The 19,136-nt window shown below is 36.8% G+C and overlaps 1 protein-coding gene and 1 pseudogene across 1 annotated transcript in view; both read left to right on the plus strand.

Annotated features, from left to right (window-relative positions):
- LRRC39 (leucine rich repeat containing 39) overlaps positions 1-19,136 on the plus strand; it is a 30,662-nt gene that overhangs the window by 3,478 nt on the left and 8,048 nt on the right. The window contains exons 4-7 of the mRNA XM_028101923.2: positions 9,969-10,161; positions 15,858-15,963; positions 17,240-17,396; positions 17,986-18,122. Coding sequence (XP_027957724.1) covers positions 10,049-10,161; positions 15,858-15,963; positions 17,240-17,396; positions 17,986-18,122 — 513 coding nt within the window. The 5' untranslated portion in view covers positions 9,969-10,048. The remainder of the gene's footprint in view (positions 1-9,968; positions 10,162-15,857; positions 15,964-17,239; positions 17,397-17,985; positions 18,123-19,136) is intronic.
- LOC148164497 (ragulator complex protein LAMTOR5 pseudogene) lies at positions 2,677-2,949 on the plus strand (annotated as a pseudogene).

Here is a 19,136-nt window from a genome sequence, read left to right on the forward strand (position 1 = left end):
TCCTAATATAAGTATCAAAATGTGGAAAACAGTGACTCCCTAATATCTGGCAAGTATGTTGTCTATTATTTAGGAGTTTCTCTTTCCTTGTGTACACACACACACACACACACACACACACATACAACCTTAATGGAACATTTTCACATAAAAGAATATCAGTGTTCCAGAAAATTCTACAGCTAAACAAATCAGTTTTAAAATATTCTTAAGTCTTTAAACTAATCAAAGTGCAATTACAGAGGCTTCAAATTCTATCTTTGAAAGAGAATGCTTAACATTGAAAAATTATTAATCTGATGAGGGCAAGTCTCCTATTTATGTTTCTTGGAACTCTAGTTACATAGTGTTTCTGCTTCAAAGCCTTCCATTCTGAAAAATAACGGTTTGTTTTATTAAAAGACTCTAGGGAGTCATAAAAAGAGCATTACAGATCAAAATCCCGAGGTCATATACCCTTATTTTCCACTGTTTTTCCCTATGTTCCTTTTTTTTCTCTTGTTCTTATTTGAATAAATGGGTCACACAAAGTAGATGCTTGTATGCTTGACAGGATTACTTATAGTACTGTAGTCTTGTCAGAATTTATGGGAAGAAGCTTGACTAAATGATCATTAGTTCTATTGTTCTATTACACTTTGTAAAAGATAATGCTCAGGGTGCCTGGCTGGCTCAGTCGGAAGAGCATGTGACTCTTGATCTCAGGATTGTGAGTTTGAGCCCCATGTTAGTGTAGAGATTATGTAAAATAAATAAATAAACAAACAGACAAACTTTAAAAAACTTCTAAAAAATCATGCTTTTAAAAAACAGAGTAATAACTATCTTAGTATTTTGTGTTTAAAAACCATTATCTTTCTCTAAATATATGCCTAGGTATTAACACAGGTTATGATGGAATAGAGTGAAAAGGAAATGGAGCTATTTATGTAGCCTGAATCTCAGTCCCCGGCTACTTTTACCTCTCTTCCTCCCTACCTCCATTCACTGCCTCTCTAAAGATGCATTAAGCAATAATAAAAATTGCTTTGATGTTTTTGGTGTCCACCTACCAATGTAATTTTCTGTAACTGCCATAAACTTATTATTTTTAAAAAGATTTTATTTTTATTTATTTGACAGAGAGACAGCGAGAGAGGGAACACAAGCAGGGGGAGTGGGAGAGGGAGAAGCAGGCTTCCCGCTGAGCAGGGAGCCCGATGTGAGGCTTGATCCCAGGACCCTGGGATCATGACCTGAGCCAAAGGCAGATGCTTAACGACTGAGACACCCAGGCGCCCCGCCATAAACTGATTTTTAAAAGGAAGCAGTATAACCCAGTGGTCAAGGTCTGGGAGTCAGATCCATCTGAGTTGGAATTTAGCTCAGCTATTTTCCAGCTGGATAGCTTTGATACGTCCCTTACTCTCTTTAAACTTTGGTTTCTTTTGTGCATTAAATAGGGATGCCTACTGTGATGGTTAATTTTATGTGTGAACTTGACTGGGATACCTAGACATTTGCCAAACATTATTCTGGGTGTGTCTGCCATGGTGTTTCTGGATGAGATTAACATTTGAATCCACAGACTGAGGAAAGCAGATTGCCCTCCCCACTGCGGGTGGCATTATCCAATCAACTGAAGGCCTGACTAAAATAAAAAGGTGATATACCCTTTTCTTTCTTGTAACGTGGTATCATGCACATTTCCTCATATCATGAACCACCTTTCTACTTTCAGTTTCTATGATTTTGACTAGCTATTTCCTATGAGTAGAATATACAGATTGTCCTCTTGTGATTGTTTTATTTCACATAGCATAATGTTCTCGAGTTTCATCCATGTTGTAGTGTGTGACAGAATTTCCCTTTTTTAAAGGATGCGTAATATTCCATTGTATGTATATACATTTTCTTTATCCATTCATCTGTCAATGGATGTTTTGGTTGCTTCTATCTCTTGGCTATTGTAAATAATGAAGCAATGAACATGGGTGTGCAAATATCTCTGAGATCCTGCTTGAGTTCTTTTGAATGACATTGTATTGGTAATGTGCTTTTATATACCCCCTTTTACCTGGCCATCCCACTAGGTGCTCTTCTACGTTTGTTTGCTTTTTCTAAACACAAGCGCTGCAATTGTACTCAGTCAGGGCCATGGATTCTGATGAACTATATCCCTGTGGGACCTCAGAATGCAAACCTCGGCACCAAGCACCTGGCAAACACACAATGATAGAAGGAAAAGATAAACCAATTTGTGTAGCATTATTAAATGAAATACCTAACTTTGTGTGAAGAATGAAGCCATTTAAGATGAGCTCATTTACCTTGCCTCCACTGTAAAATTACCTTCTCCTTGATTTTTGTCTTCATGTCAGAAGAAAACCCTTTCAGAGTTAGCTAACCTTCTTCCTATGATCATATGGCAATCATTTCCATTCCCATCTTCCCCTTTCTTGGCTTTACTGTTAGAGGGTAGTAATAAGAACTAACCTTTATTGAGTACTTACTCCTATCAGGCACTGGTCCAAGCTCTTTTGTATGTTAACTCATTTAATCCTCACAAAAGCCCATGAAGAGCTCCTATTTTTATCTACATTTTGCCAATAAGAAACTGAGGCACTGAGAGATTAAGTGACTTTTCCAAGTATATTCAGGTATATAAAGATATAGGCCAGGCTTATGGCAGACAGGATGGAGGTGACCTTAGGGCAGCACTTGGAAGACACAATGAAGGATCTATCCATTGTTGGGGTCCTATGCACAGATTTACAAGGAGTTGATCTGGGCTACCATGGGCCCTGTCAGATGAGCATGCTGGGGTGATATCTGTTCTAGCCCAGCAAGCAGCTAAGTTAACCTCAGACCCCACTGACATTCCTGTGGTTGTCAAGGATCAGATCATGTAACCTTTTGATCCAGGAACATGATAGCATCATAGTAGTGGTGCACAAAATGGCCTGTTGACATCTCATATCAGTTCTCCAGCAGCCTGTCATAGGGGTTCAATCCTACCTATGTTAATTATCTTATAGAACGATGAAAGTTCCAGCAGTTAGGCCATTTGTTTATGTGCATTGGGCAATTTTCTATTAATTTTGGAATAAGCTTCTTTGGGACACTCAACGGATTGACTTATCAAAATATTAGTAAGAAAGGACCATGTTTTGAAACATGGTTCAGGTCATTTGGTTTATAGAATTTTGTTATGTTCAATAAATCTGGTTGGAGGAAGAGAAAAGTATATAAAAATACAGTGGTAGGTACACAGAAAATTAAACAAATAAAAAAGTACACTTTACAGAAAAAAACAAAAAGTACAAAAGGAAAGGAATGTAATTATTTCTATTATTTGGATCAACTATGAATAATATTTACATAATAAACACTACTGATTTAACAAAAATTATGACAACTATATTGGGAGGATGAGAGGAGGGGAGGTATACGATAGTGAGTAGGTGGTTTAAGACCACAGAACTTTCACCTTCTTTTTTTTTTTTAAGATTTTATTTATTCATTTGACAGAGAGAGAGAGACAGTGAGAGAGGGAACACAAGCAGGGGGAGTGGGAGAGGGAGAAGCAGGCTTCCTGCGGAGCAGGGAGCCCAATGCGGGGCTCGATCCCAGGACCCCAGGATCATGACCTGAGCTGAAGGCAGGTGCTTAACAACTGAGCCACCCAGGAGCCCCAGAATTTGCATCTTCTATGTATGAAGTCAATAGATGGCTCTGAAATTGGTACATGAAGAAATAGCAATATAAGCATATTTTTGGAAATAAAACAAGAAAGAGATAAAATAGTTGTGTCAGTTTCTTAGATCCAGATGACAGGATTCTGCCAGGCATGTTTAAGTAAGAGGGAATCTTAGTTCAAAGAACAAGTCCTGGAACTATCCCACAGAACTGGCCTGGGAAGGGGGCTGCTATGGCTGCCCCCAGAACCAGCTGCATCCACTGAGGTCAGGAAACTCAATCTGCTAAAACTAACCCCAGAATATATTGCCTCTGCTGTACTTAAACCAGCAAAAATGGACTCTAGCCACCCAGCTGATTTCTTCACATTCTTTGCTTCTAAATCAAAGTACATGAACCTTACTCATATTCCCCAATTCTGTAGCAAGGGAGGCTGAGATTTTCCCCCTAATTCTCCTTTGGTAAAGTGGGGTTCACTAATGGAGGACTGTCAAACTATGGAGGGGGCACTATATAGTGTCTTGTCTCTTCCTTCTCTCACATGCCATGTCCCCAAATCACTGAAATTCTGTCTAAAGTCCTTCATAAATGGTTCATAAATCTATTCACTTTTTTCTACTTTCCCTGCCATTTCTCTAGAATAAGTCACATCAACAGTTTCTCAGTTGGTCTCACTTTGTATGGTATTGCCTGAGACCATGGGAAATAAGAAGCTAGAAGAGGGAAAGAGAGAGCCTTGGGATTTGTGGGTTTTCTAGAAATACTACCAAATTAAAATTTAATTGTAGACAGTGCCAAAGGCAAAAATACATCTAAATTATTTCCAAAGAGACAATTTAGTACTTTTCTTAACCAAAACAAAACTCCTCCCTGCACCTTCAGGTTGCCTTATGAACATATTTAGGAAAGCCATGTGGTGTGGGGTGGTGCAAACTCTCTGGACAGGGAGGTTAGAGTTCAGGTTCTGTGACCTTCTTTACTCTTTCTATGGTCTTGAGCAGCCCCATAGCTCTCTGAGCTAATTTGTTATAGAAGAATTAAAGAATTTCTATGGAATAATCAGGCATTTAAAAACACTAAAATTGCCAAAGTGTCCAAGTGGCTAAACAAATTATGATCCACCTACACACCAAAATGCTATGTAGTCATTAAAAAGAATGATGTAACTCTAAATATACTAATATGAAAAATTTTCCAATATATTCTGAGTGAAGAAAACACAGTATAGAAAAATATATGTAGTATGCTAGCATTGTGTATGTCTGTGAATGTCACTGTGTGTGTGCTTTTAATGGATATAGGCATACTTATGTTTGTAAATTCACACACCGTCTTTGGAAGGGCACACAAAAAGTGGCAATAGTGATTGCCTTCAGATAGGAGAACTAAATGGCTGGAGGTGGGGTTAGGTGGGGATTCAGTATCTTTTGAATTTTGTTTTTGTACTTACATTACCAATTCAAAGACTAAATACAGGGCTGCCTACGTGGCTCAGTTGGTTGAGCATCTGACTCTTCATCTCAGCTCAGGTCTTGATCTCAGGATTGTGAGTTCAAGCCCTGTGTTGGGCTCCATGCTGGGTGTGAGGCCTACCTAAAATAAATAAATAAATAAAATGTATAGCATTAAAAAACAAAAGACAAAAACACAAAAAATAAATGCAAATTTTTTTAAAGAACCTGGAATTAACTCCTATCTATGAAGGCTGAAGAGATAAAGAATGAGAGAATTAAATTTGAGGCCTGGGTGCAGCGGGAGCTTGGAGCTTCTCTGTTGCCCGTACTTATCTACATCTTCACTTTTCTTATTTTGTGAAGCATTTTACCTTTAGTTTAAATATTTACAGATCTATGGTTTACCAAGTAGGGTTTTTGTTATGCCATAAAAAAATTCTCTCATATTTTCAAGTTTCTCTGCTTGGAATAGATGCATTATATTCTATTAAATATGCAAAATGTGTAAGTCATGAAAAGTGGAAGGACTTCAATAGGTTTTTTTTTTTTTCAGGAGTCTAGAACTAGTTATGCCTGAGAGTTTGTTTTTTTTTCTTTTAAAGATTTTACTTATTTATTTGACAGAGAAAGAGACACAGCAAGAGGGGGAACACAAGCAGGGGGAGTGGGAGAGGGAGAAGCAGGCTTCCCGCTGAGCAGGGAGCCCGATACGGGGCTCCATCCCAGGACCCCGGGATCATGACCTGAGCCGAAGGCAGACACTTAATGACTGAGCCACCCAGGCGCCCCTGCCTGAGAGTTTTATAATGCCCGTACGCAGCACTTGCAGTGGGCAGAATGCATGCACATACGTTATCTATCACTTGATCCTTTGCACAGGAGCTCCATGTGATACTTGCTATTCTCAGCTTTGTCCAAGATCTAAAATTAGAATTAGGCTCACATTACATTTCACTTGATTACAAGTCTGACTGAAGATTTTAATCATCCCGGAGCCACACTGAAAACAATTCTCCCTGAAATCCTCTCTCAGCTGGTAGTCACTAACTTTGGGCATGTTAGCTTCTGCATCCACTGACAGTGGTAAGTGTTTTTCAAAAACATTTTTTCCCCATTCTTCACATAGAAAGAGGTTGCTGATGATGACTTCACTGTGTCTGAATTTGCTGGAATGTACAACTGAATTTGGAATTGAATTTAAAAGTCTCTTGTGGGGTTTCATAGTCATGCGTGTAATTGTTTTCCTCTGGAATACTGCTTTCCCTCAAAGTTAAGAAGCATTTTTTTGTTTGTTTTTGGGTTTGTTTGGGTTTCTTTTTTCCTTTCTTTCTTTTGCCTTCAGAAAGCAGACTCTCCGGGGTATGTCCTTGCCAAACTATGTGCTTTTCTGTTATCTAATCAAGGTAGAGAACACAATTCTGTGTTGGAGGTAGAAATATATATATCATTATTGACTTGTTTTCCTCGAAGGGAAATTGGTCACTGTTATAGGAAAGCTGATGGCTGAATGAAGTTCAGTGGCAAACTGAGGAACCCAATGAGCATATGAATGGTTATATATGTTTAAAAAAATACACATTTACATGTACATACTTGGGATTTTTAAAAATGTTTTATTATGTGATAAACACTTCAAACTTGCTAAAATCTGAGGCAATAAATTGTAGGTTGACTGTGATGTCCCCAGGGGTTTGTATGTATCCCAAGGTTTCTTGATGGCAAAAAGACCTTGCAGTCCATTTCTGTGGAAATTGTGCATGCTTTGCTTAAAAATAGAAACTGTTTCCTCCTAATTTTCTGCATTGGCAATTATATATCCATCCTAACATTTTAAACATTTTTGTCCTCTGTAATAGAGTTATTCTGCCACCCCCTTTCTGTCTCTGTCTCTCTCCCCCACTGCATACTTTTAAGGAAATCAATACTTTAGAGAAGATTAATAATGAAAAGCAATATTCTCTACCCCATTTCTCTCTATCACTCTAGAAGTAAGCATTTTAACCATTTCAGGATTTAGTCTTTGGTGGTTATCTCCATAGTTCCTGTTTTGTTTTGTATTTTTTCAAAGGTGGTTATTATTTCTTATCAACTTTAGGCATTATCTATGGAACTTCATTGTGAAAGATGATGCTTAAGTTCACTTACACCTCCATAGAGTTATATCCTTATTTTTAGTTTCTCCCTTGATTACCTTTGTAACTTGAAACAAATGCTTCAATATCTAGTTCTCATTCCACAAAATACAGTGTCTATGACTCCCCACTTTGAAGATGTGGCTACTAGTGTTCTTTCCTTCTACTTCCGCATCTCCTTCTTCCACATTCTATTAAAGTATTTATTTTTATATTTTCAAGATGTATTATACATATTACATTCTGTTCTTTAGCCATAAATAAGTTGTCCTTGCTTTTTTATAGGTTGATTTATTTAAAAAGTTGATTTCCATCACTCAAAAAGAAACTGCACTTTAGCAGTCACTCCCTCTTTCGCCCTCTGGAAAGCCCCTGGATATCACTAATCTACCGGTTTTTCTCTATGGATCTACCTATTCGGGACATTTCATATAAATGGGATCATACATGGTCTTTTGTGTCTGGCTTCTTTCACTTAGCACACTTCATTCAAAGTTTATCCATGATGTAACGTGTATCAGTACTTACTCCTTTTTATGGCTGAATAATATTCAATTGTATGGATATACCGCATTTTGTTTATCCATTTGTCAGTTGACAGCCAGTTGTTTCCACTTTTTGGCTATTGTGAATAATACTACTTCAACATTCAGGTAGAAGTTTTCGTGTGAACATGTTTTTATTTCTCTTGGGTATAAATCTAGGTGTGGATCTTTTTCTATATTATACTTTCTATTTTTTCCTCTTTTTATGCTAGGAATACCTCTTATAAACAATACACAGGATTTTTGTCTTTTATTTGGACAATCTTTGTGTATTAACTTGCAGCACTTAGTAATCAGGGAAGTATAAATTTGTGACCATAATGAGATTTTATGCAGTAGTTTGTTAGAAGGATGTACATCAATGGAGACCCTTATACAGTTGTAGTAAGAGTACAAGTGGGCACAATCACTTTGGAAAACAATTTGGCTCTATCTTCTAAATTTGAACATTCACATATATTATGATCCAGCAGTTCTAGTTCTAGGTATAGACCCAATAGAAGCAATACCACTTGAGCACCATGAAGATGAGGACAAGAATTTTGGAAATAATATTGCTCATAATAGCAAAACTCTGGTACCCAAATACCCATATTCACTGGGACAGAAAAATTAAATTATGACATAGCATACATTTTGGAGATCGTGGCATGTCGGTATATGAAATGTTTTACTTTATGGAGCTATATAATTTCCCATGATATGGATGTACTATAATTTACTGATCAAAAGTTATACTGTGGGATGCCTGAGCAGCTCAGTCGTTTAAGCATCTGCCTTCGGCTCAGGTCATGGTCCCAGGGTCCTGAGATCGAGTCCCACATCGGGCTCCCTGCTCGGCCGGGAGCCTGCTTCTCCCTCTCCCTCTGCCTGCTGCTCCCCCTGCTTGTGCTCTCTCTCTGACAAATAAATAAAATCTTTAAAAAAAAAGTTACATTGTTCCAGTCTTTTGCTTCTATGAAAAACATTGCAGTGAATAACTTTATAATATGTAATTTTAAGATTGAAAATATTTGCAATGTAATTTCCTCCGAGTATGAATGTACACTTATAAGACTGATGGACATTACCAAATTTCTCTCCATAGAGAACAAATACTACCACCTTTAGTGTATGAGAGTACCTGTTTCCCTACACTGTTGCAAATTGCACTTCTTCTTTTCCAAACTTTATACCTTTCTATTTACTTCCTTTGCCTGGTAGCCGTTCCAGTATAATGTTGAATAGTTGTGATTGTGGACATCTTTGACTTCCTGAATTTGGGAAGAAATAATTCAATTAATTGTGAGTCAAATTCTTTCACTATTACCAATACAATTTGATGAGAAATCAGTACAATTATTTGTAAGGCAAAGAACAGTCCATCAAATGGATCTACTATAATTTACATAACCATTCCCCTATTTGTACTGTCCTTTCCTTTTTGAGATTCAGGTCACAATCCTCAGTATTACACCTGCCCATTGATGATGTATTTTACAAGAGCAAATAATCCCAGCATTCTGCCAGTTAACCAAATTCCAGCCTATGCATAGAGCATCTAGACTAAGTAGATAACCCCAAATGCTGGTCTTAAATGTATATATCCATTATTTAATCATTTTCCTAAACTGGGCATGTAAACTAGTTGCAGTTTTTCATTATTGTAAATTACATAGTGGCAATGGAAGTAGACTTGGCTTCACTTTCCACCTCTGTCACATACTAGACATGAGACCTTGAACAAATTGCCCATCTTTTTTAAGGCTCAATTTCTCATCTGTACATTACACACAATAAAAGCACCCATGGCAGGGTGCCTGGGTGGCTCAGTGAGTTAAGCGTCTGCCTTCAGCTCAGGTCATGATCCTGGGGTCTTGGGATCGAGTCCCACATCTGGCTCCCTGCTAAGCGGGGAGCCTGCTACTCCTCCCTCTGCCCCCTGTTCGTTCTCCCCCACTCATGCTCTCTCTCTCAAATAAATAAATAAAATCTTTAAAGAAAAAAAAACGCATCCATGGCATAGTATTTTTATGAGGATTATTAAGTGAGAGATGACATGTAAAGTGTATAAAAATAGTCTTGGCAACATGGAAAGTGTTCAATAAATATAAGCTATTATGATCATTTCTGGATTCAGTGAACATTCTGAAACACATTTTTTTCTCCATTACAATTAGGTCCTTTTTGAGATGGCCTCTGTGATTCAGCTATTCAGAACCTAATGAAGTTGGTGACTCTGTGACAATGTGGAGAAATCATGTCAGAAAATGCAGTTTGTACTGGGGCTGTCAATGCTGTGAAGGAAGTTTGGGAAGAAAGAATAAAGAAACACAATGAAGACCTGAAGCGAGAGAAGGAATTTCAACAGAAGTATGCTTTAACATGTTTGTTATTTTGATTTAGTGAAAATTCAAAATATCATCGTTATAGAAAAGAGCACTTATTAAATGACTTATTGTTGAATTTGATATTTTTATTTACTGAAAACTCAAAATATAACTAAAGGATACACCCGATTCAATTAAGTATGGCTATGTGAGGGTGGCCACAAAAAATACAAGTGTCTGTATGTGAAAATAGTAGTTATTTTCAGGCCCTCATAGGAGTCTGTTCAACATTCCTCAAAGTTTGATTAGTGTCTTTTAGTCCACTTTTCAGTGATTGCTCGTTCAGTATTATATCCCATAGATACTAAAGCAACATCTGGCAATAGAAGGTACTAGAGATTCCCACCTATTTGAACAGCTGTGAGTTTCAGCCAGGGTCCCTGTGGATCGCCTGATTCCTTGATTTGGGCTATACTTAAATAGCTTGGCTCTCATTTCCTCTGCCTTCTGGATATCTCCCTATTTTCCTGATTGGATGTCTCCAAAGTATTCTATTAGTCTTGCAAGAAGAGCCACTTTCCTCATGGATCCCTATGATTCTCATTCACCAGGTCTCTTTCTAAATACTAAATTGTCTTTTTGTCTTACAACATATATAAATATTGGACCATTAATAATGTTATATGTCAATTATATCTCAGTGGAAAAAATGCTCCTGTGTCAGTTAACAAGTACCATAAAATTCAACTAAGAATGGCGTAAGGACTAGGGAAGCCCTGAAATAAGGCAATCCCAAAGCCTGAAGAGCTTTAAAGACTTGGTTTCTTTTTATCACCTTCTACTGCTAATCTCAGTGTGTCAGTTTGGTCCTCAGGTTCCCACTGTGAGTGTCACAGGATGGCTGGTCCACTTCCAGCATCACAGCTAGCATCATTATGTTATCAGAAGAGTGGAAATGATTTCTGTTTCTTCAAGAATGAGGAAGCCTTTCTGAGGCGCTTTAGCAAACCTCTCCCTCAGCTCTCATTGACTGGAACTGGGTCATTTGGACTCCCTTAATCCAGTCCCCTTCTAGGGGAATGAGACTGTATGATTGGTTTAAACAAATTAAGATTTATACCTCGGTTACTTGGGGGGAGTACAAATGCTTGAAGATAACAGCTATTCTCCCAGTAAAGAGGGGCAAAGGTTCTTGATCAGCAATCATTTTGTGTCTGCTCTCTGTAAAAATAAAAATCTGGATGGGAGGGGCCATTCTTTCCAACCAAAGCCAATAAAAAGGATAATGATGCTGACAGTGAAGAGGGTAGCAGCCATTTATTGTGCACCTACTGTTTACTAGGCACTCTAAGTGCTTTATGTGTACATCTCATTTAATCCTCTCAACACACTGAAAACAGTGTCTTGATGAGGATTATTTTGCATTATGAGAGAAGGGAAACCAAAATAATGTTTTCTTTTTTAAAAAATTTAAAAATGATTTATTTATTTGAGATAGAGGGGGGAGGGGGTAAAGGACAGAGGAAGAGGGAGGAAGAGAATCCCAAGCAGACTCCTCGCTGAGCAAGGGAGCCGGATGAGGGGCTTGATCTCACGACTCTAAGGTCATGGCCTGAGCTGAAATTAAGAGTCAGATGCATAACTGACTGAGCCACCCCAGTGACCCCAAAATAATATTTTCTAAACAAGATATGTTAACTTTTTAGTCAGATAACTTTTGAGTCAGATACTCAGGCTTTTATCTTGTTGCTCAACTGTGCATGGCTTCCATTCCTAAAGTCACTTAATGGCCCCAAATGATACACCAATTGCAGCCAACATATTTGATCCCAGCTAGCAGGAAGTTGCACACACTCTTAATTCTGTTAACATCCCAGTTATATGAATCATATCTAACTCCAAGGGAGGATGACTAAATGAAGTCTTGGGCCCAGTTAAATTTAGAGACTCTATTATTGAGGAAGAAGAGGAATATCAGTCTCTGGCACACATGAGTGTTCATTTTCTCCCTTTTAAGATGGAAAACCTGAGGGATAGGTCTAAGTAACTTGTAAAAGATCACACTGCTAATAAATGTGGAACTGGTATTCATACCCATGCAGTCTGATTCAGGAGGCATGATATTCACCTTAGGTCTTTCCCTAGATTGGTCCTTTATATATAAAGCTACTCTTATGAAATCTATTATGTTTGTATTCTGCAGTAATGATAAACTTGACTCCAGAGGACTCTTAATAAATCCTATCCCTTTTTTAAACAGTGGGCAGGGCAGGAATCCTGACTTGCTTCTAAACTCCTGAACTTCGCCTATTACACATGTTTAGTTAAGAACCATTTAATTGGGGCACCTGGGTGGCTCAGTCAGTTGGGCATCCAATTCTTGATTTTGGCGCAGGTCATGATCTCACAGTTATGGGATCTAGTCCCTCATCGACTCTGCTTGAGATTCTCCCTCTCCCTCTGCCCTCCGCTGCCCCTCATGTGCACACACTCTCTCTCAAGTAAATAAATAAATAAGTAAAATCTTTAAAAAGAAAAGAATAATTTCAGTAGCTTCACATTCTCTCTCTACAAGATAGGCAAGGGATAGAAAAGGTTAAGGATGTAAACTAATGCTGCTTTTCTTGGCTAAAGGTGGCTAAAGATTTATTTCAAAAAGCCTAAAGTTTAAACAGAAATTGACCCCATTGTCTTTTGATGCCAAGCTGTCCTGAAGAAATCAAGCACTTGGGTAAGAGTTGGTGTGGCAAAATCTGGGAAAGCCTTTAGACTATAATAAGAGGGTTTCATAGGAGTTAGAAAATTTCTATTTAAAATTGAAAGAACATCAAGCTTAGACTAAATAATGGATGAATTACAGAACACTAGAGCTGGAAGAGACCTTAGACATTATTTAATCCAAAACCCATTTTAATAGGTAAGGCCCACAGAGGTGGTATGAATTGCCCATGGTCACCAAGTTAAGTGATACATTCTGGACTTAGATCATAGAAATTTAGATCCAGAAAGAATTTAGGAATCATTATAGAGATGGAAAGAGACTAGTTGAGTAACAGCCTCACTGTAAACTTTTTGCATGCACAATGTGCAGCATAGCATTTGGCATAAAATGGTTGCTTGATGAATTCTTTAAGTAAAAGTTTAGGAATAAGACATCTAATTGCACTTGTCATTAAATCTTGTTCTGAAATACATAGATCTTTTTGGCAAGTGACTATTCAAATTAATTAAACCTATGTTCTTTGATAACTGCTTATATTTCTTTATTATGTATCATTCTAAGAGGCTAAAATTGCGAAGATTTCAATTCTAAACTTAATCTTTCTCATTTCTCATACATTAAAAATTTTCTAGTGTAGAACTAAAAAAAATTTTTGCAACCTTTTACTAGTCATTTTCATAGCTTGATATTATTCTTATGTATGTTTGCAATGAACCAAAAATCAATAGGAATGTGTTTCAGAATGACAAAGGTTTTATGCATTTTTATATCTGAAAAATGAAATCTGAATAAAATTGGAATATAATCATATAACTTAACTCTGAAGTTGAACTGTATTATTTGCAAGTCATTATAAAGTTATTAACTATCTATGGATTAGATGTCTAATAAATGCAAGTCAAAAGGACAGTGAGATACCACTCTCACGCTCACTAGGATAGCTATGATTCAAACCATGGATAATAAAAGTAGTCAAGGATATGGAGAAATCAGAAGCCTCATGTGCTGCTGGAGGGAAGGTAAAATGGTACAAGCAGTTTGGACACAGTTTAGTAGTTCCTAAAAAAAAAAAAGTTAAAAATACAGTTACAATAGGATGCAGCAATTCTACTCCTAGGACTATACCCAAATTAAAGGAAAACATGTCTGCATAAAAACTTGTTCACAAATGTTCATAGTAGCATTATTCATAATAGCCAATAAGTGGGATTAACCCAAATGTCCATCAGCTGATGAACAGATAAACAAAATGTGGTATATTCATGCAATGGAAGATGATTCTTCTATAAAAGGGAATATAATACTGAAACATGTTACAGCATGGGTGAACTCTGAATAAACTTACACTATGTGGAAAGACCATATGTTGTATAATCCATTTATATGAAATGTCCAGAATAGGCAAATTCATAGAGATAGAAAGTAGATCAGTGGTTACCAGGGGCTGGGAAAGGGAGGAATGGGTATGGCTTTTTATTTTATTTTTTAAAGTTTTTAATTTAATTCCAGTTAACATACAGTGTTGTATTAGTTTACGGTGTACAATATAGTGATTTCATCAATTCCTTACAACACACAGTGCTCATCACAAGTGCACTCCTTAATCCCCATCATCTATTTAACCCATCCCCCACCCACCTCCCCTCGGGGAACCATCAGTTTGTTCTCTGTGGTTAAAAGTCTTTTTCTTGGTTTGCCTCTCTCTCTCTCTCCCCCAGCCTTTGCACATTTGTTTCTTAAATTCCACATATGAGTGAAATCATATGCTATTTGTCTTTCTCTGACTTATTTCGCTTTAGCATAATATTCTCTAGCTCCATCCATATTGCTGCAAATGGCAAGATTTCATTCTTTTTTATGGCTGATATCCCATATATATATGTGTGTGTGTGTATATATATATATATATATATATATATACATTGTTTATGTATATACATATATATGCATCTGTACATATACATACATGTATATATGTGTATATACATGTATTACCACATCTGCTTTATCCATTCATCAGTTCATGGACACTTGGGCTGTTTCCAAAATTTGGCTGTTGTAGATAATGCTGTCCTTTGAATTGGTATTTTGTATTTCTTGGGTAAATACTTAGTAGAGCAATTGCTGGATTGTAGGGTAGCTCTATTTTTAACTTTTTGAGGAAACTCCATACTGTTTTCTAGAGCGGCTGCACCAGTTTGCACTGGGTGTGGAGTTTTTTTGAATGATGAAAATGTTTTGGATCCGATAATGGTGATAGTTGAGCCAACTCTGTGAATATATCCAAAACCATTGAATTGTATACTTTATTTTTTTTAAATTTTTATTTATTTGAGAGAACGAGAATGAGAGAGAGAGAGAGAGAGAGAGCGCGCGCACATGAGAGGGGGGAGGGTCAGAGGGAGAAACAGACTCTCCGCTGAGCAGGGAGCCCGACATGGGACTCCATCCCGGGACTCCAGGATCATGGCCTGAGCCGAAGGCAGTCGCTTAACCAACTGAGCCACCCAGGCGCCCTGAATTGTATACTTTAAAAGATTAATTTTATGGTATGTGAATTATGTATAACTCAATAAAGCTATTAGTTAAATCTATGGAGAGTTATGACACTTTTCAAAACTTAAATATAGGGCTTTATGATTCCAATCATATTTATAATTCTTACAAAACAACTTCTTTTCTGATTTCCAGATACTATCGATCAAATGGTAGTTGGTTTTTTTTTTTTAAGATTTTTATTTTATTTATTTGACAGAGAGAGAGAATGCGAGAGAGGGAACACAAGCAGGGGGAGTGGGAGAGGGAGAAGCAGGCTTCCCGCTGAGCAGGGAGCCCGATGCAGGGCTCGATCCCAGGACCCTGGGATCATGACCTGAACCAAAGGCAGATGCTTAATGACTGAGCCACCCAGGTTCCCCGATCAGATGGTTGTTTTTGATGGATCACTTTTTATATAAAAGTGAATGCTACCTATGTATGTCATTACTGGTGATCTAAAATGTTGTCTGCTCTCTTAGGCTAGTGAGGATCTGGGAAGAACGAGTAAGCTTAACCAAGCTAAAAGAAAAGGTCATCAGGGAAGATGGAAGAGTCATTTTGAAGATAGAGAAAGAGGAATGGAAGGTAAGCTTCATAGAAGTAATATTTGATTTTCTGTATTTTACGTTTTGTGGGAGAGTTGAGAAAATGATTCTGAGACTGTGTGATTAAGTCCAGAATAGTTAGAAATTCTAATTTTAATAATACACCAAATGAATTTGGGCAACATGAACAACTGAAAAGAAATATAACTTCACATTTTTTTGGTAAAAACTCAATTTTCTTCAACTCTGCCTAAACAAGTCATTTGCATTTTTTTCTCCTACTAATCCTACTAGTAAGCAACTTCTCATTTCCGTAAAAAAGATGACCATCTGCCTGACAAAAATCATACAGCTTTTCCAAACAAATGCCCAGCTACAAGTCCACAAAATGGAATAGGATATTCATTTTTTTTTTGAGGGCTACTACCTGATTCATACTCTCTCTCATGAATACACACACACACACACACACACACACACACACACACACACAGAGTTGCTTAATTACATTAGGCATGCTCTAATTTTTATAAGGGTATCTATACCTTGGGTCAGTGTTTGTTTTCATACATGTAGGTATAGTTAGCTAGCAGGTTATTTTCTCTTTGGGCTATTTTTATTTTATTTTTAAAGATTTTATTTTCATCTGAGACACAGAGATACAGAGAGAGAGAGAGAGAGCATGAGCAGGGAAAGAGGCAGAGGGAGAAGGAGAAGCAGGCTCCTGATGTGGGGCTCGATCCCAGGACCCCGGGATCACGACACGAACCAAAGGCAGACACTTAACCATCTGAACCACCCAGGCGCCCCTCTTTGGGCTATTTTAGCTTGAAAGGGAAAAGGTGTAAAGTTCAGAAAGGTTGAAACTCTTAAAATCTTTATTAAAAAATCTGTAAAAAAACCTTACAAAATATTTCAAAATATAAGGCAAAGAGAAATTTGAATTATTGACTAAAATGATTTTTTATTTCTCTAACCACCATATTCTCATTTTCAACTATATATGTACTCTAAAAAAGCCTAATACAACAATATATTTAGGACATTGTTATATGGGTGTGTACTATTGACCAAAATACATTATCTTTGTTTATTCTGATTGGGATTTGAAGGTTTAGTACCTGTACCCCCAAAGTAAAGGTCTTAAAACTTAGAAGTAACACAAAGTACTTGGAAATATAACCCATTAAGGAAAAAATAATCCAAAGTTCTTTTACAAATCAAGTAATATCTCTACAATTATACTTCAGTGTGACATGATACTAAAATAATTTAAATAATATAGTAATTCTGTCATTTCTTTTACTTGAGTTTAGACCCTCCCTTCTTCTCTACTGAAATTGAATCAGCTACAGGAATGGCAACTTCATAGAACTGGTTTATTGAAAATTCCTGAATTCATTGGAAGATTCCAGAACCTCCTTGTATTAGATTTATCTCGAAACACAATTTCAGAGATACCACAAGGAATTGGTAAGGAAGATTGCTTTTATTCCCGGGTTTTTTACTGAGAATTTTTTTGATACATGGAAAAATGACATCATCTTTACATAGCCCCGAGTCTTGAGAAAATTGTAGACATTTAAATTGAAGCTTCTAGAGGATCCAAGTTTCTGGGATTTACAGAAGTGATTCAAGATAAGATTTCAAGGCAAGAAAAGTCTCTTGGGAAACATTGTATAGATTCTGGAAACAATGTGTCTTGTTCAGTTAATCCTCCTAGAAGAGAACAGGTTGGGCAAGAGAACTTGCCTAGAAGGTAAGAAAGATAGAAAGATACCTTGGATGAGGAAAAAAATCCCTAAATGGAAAATTGGCCATAATATAGGAGATGAAACAAGATGAAAAAAAAAAAAACCCAAACAAACCATATTTTTTCTTAGAGCACTGATAAATCTCCTTATCTTTAGAAGGGGCAGGACACACACTGGGAAAAGGGAAGAACCTGGGAAGTGTGATTTGCCAATACGAAACTGGCAAGTAAGTTATGCTGTAAAGCTTAAATAACTGGAAACATTATTTTATATCCATCTGCTCTCTATCCTGTATTATTTTTTTGTAGGACTTCTCACTAAACTTCAGGAGCTGATTCTTAGTTACAACAAGATCAAGACTGTCCCCAGGGAACTAAGTCATTGTGCCAGGTTGGAGAAACTAGAACTTGCTGTAAACAGAGACATCTGTGATCTTCCACAAGAGGTCAAAAAGACATGTGTCTATGACTTATTGTCTACCTAATACTGGTTTACTTCTCAGCTGTGTGATTGCCAAAAATAACACTAACGAAGAAATGCTATAAATTTTATTTCAGAAAATATTTAGTGATTATCGTTTCCTATTATTTTAACACATATTTTTAATTAGAGAAATATCTACTTAGCATAAACGATGCAGTACTGACATCATTTGTGATCTTAAAGGTCAGAGTAAGAGTCTTATTTATTTCTATCTCCAGAATTGAAGGCACAGCCTAAGTTGTAGTTGTTACTTAATAAATGCTTATTGAATAAATGATTATCACAAAGCACAGACAATATGGTGATGGAAAAACTCTTTTGTTTACTAGTTGGTCTTTACAGAGTGATCAGTTTTTGAGATAGAGGTGAAGTGGTAAGAAATGAATTCTTCAGTTTCGGAAAAGTGTTTCTTTGCTAGTTTCTTAGGCTCAGCCGAATAAAAGAAAGCAATGGGTTTGCAAAGCCTTCAAATTTTGATCTGGTATGGTGACTTGTTATTAGTAAAACCAAGCTGATCATAGCGATAGAGACACTTTCAAACATATTTAATGATCTTACAATCAGCAAAGAAAATTTCCAAGGTACTGACTTTGCAAGATGAAAGTTAAGAAACATAATAAAACTCAAAACAAAATAGACTATTCCCTTCTCCCATTCTCCACTATTTTTGGTGAGAGTATCACTTTTTTTCCCACACCAGTAAATATGTCACCAATTATTGTTGCTCTTGCAAGTAAAACAAGTTTCTACATTTATATCTTTCTCATCTTTGAATAGTTCAACTTAATGAAATGTATGCACTTATTTATGATGAAAACGATGATCATAGGGACAATTTCTTTATAACTACAAGAGGTCCAATAAATATTTTATTTTGAACTTCTAATTCTTGTGATTTTCTTTCTAGGATTGGTTCCATCACTAAAAACGCTGTATGAATTTGGGCATGTCTATTAACCTGTGTTTTCCTTAACTT

The sequence above is a fragment of the Eumetopias jubatus genome, unplaced genomic scaffold, assembly GCF_037043125.1.
Source record: "Eumetopias jubatus isolate StellerSeaLion01/CBP00866 unplaced genomic scaffold, mEumJub1_p1.0 scaffold_4, whole genome shotgun sequence".
NCBI lineage: Eukaryota > Metazoa > Chordata > Mammalia > Carnivora > Otariidae > Eumetopias > Eumetopias jubatus.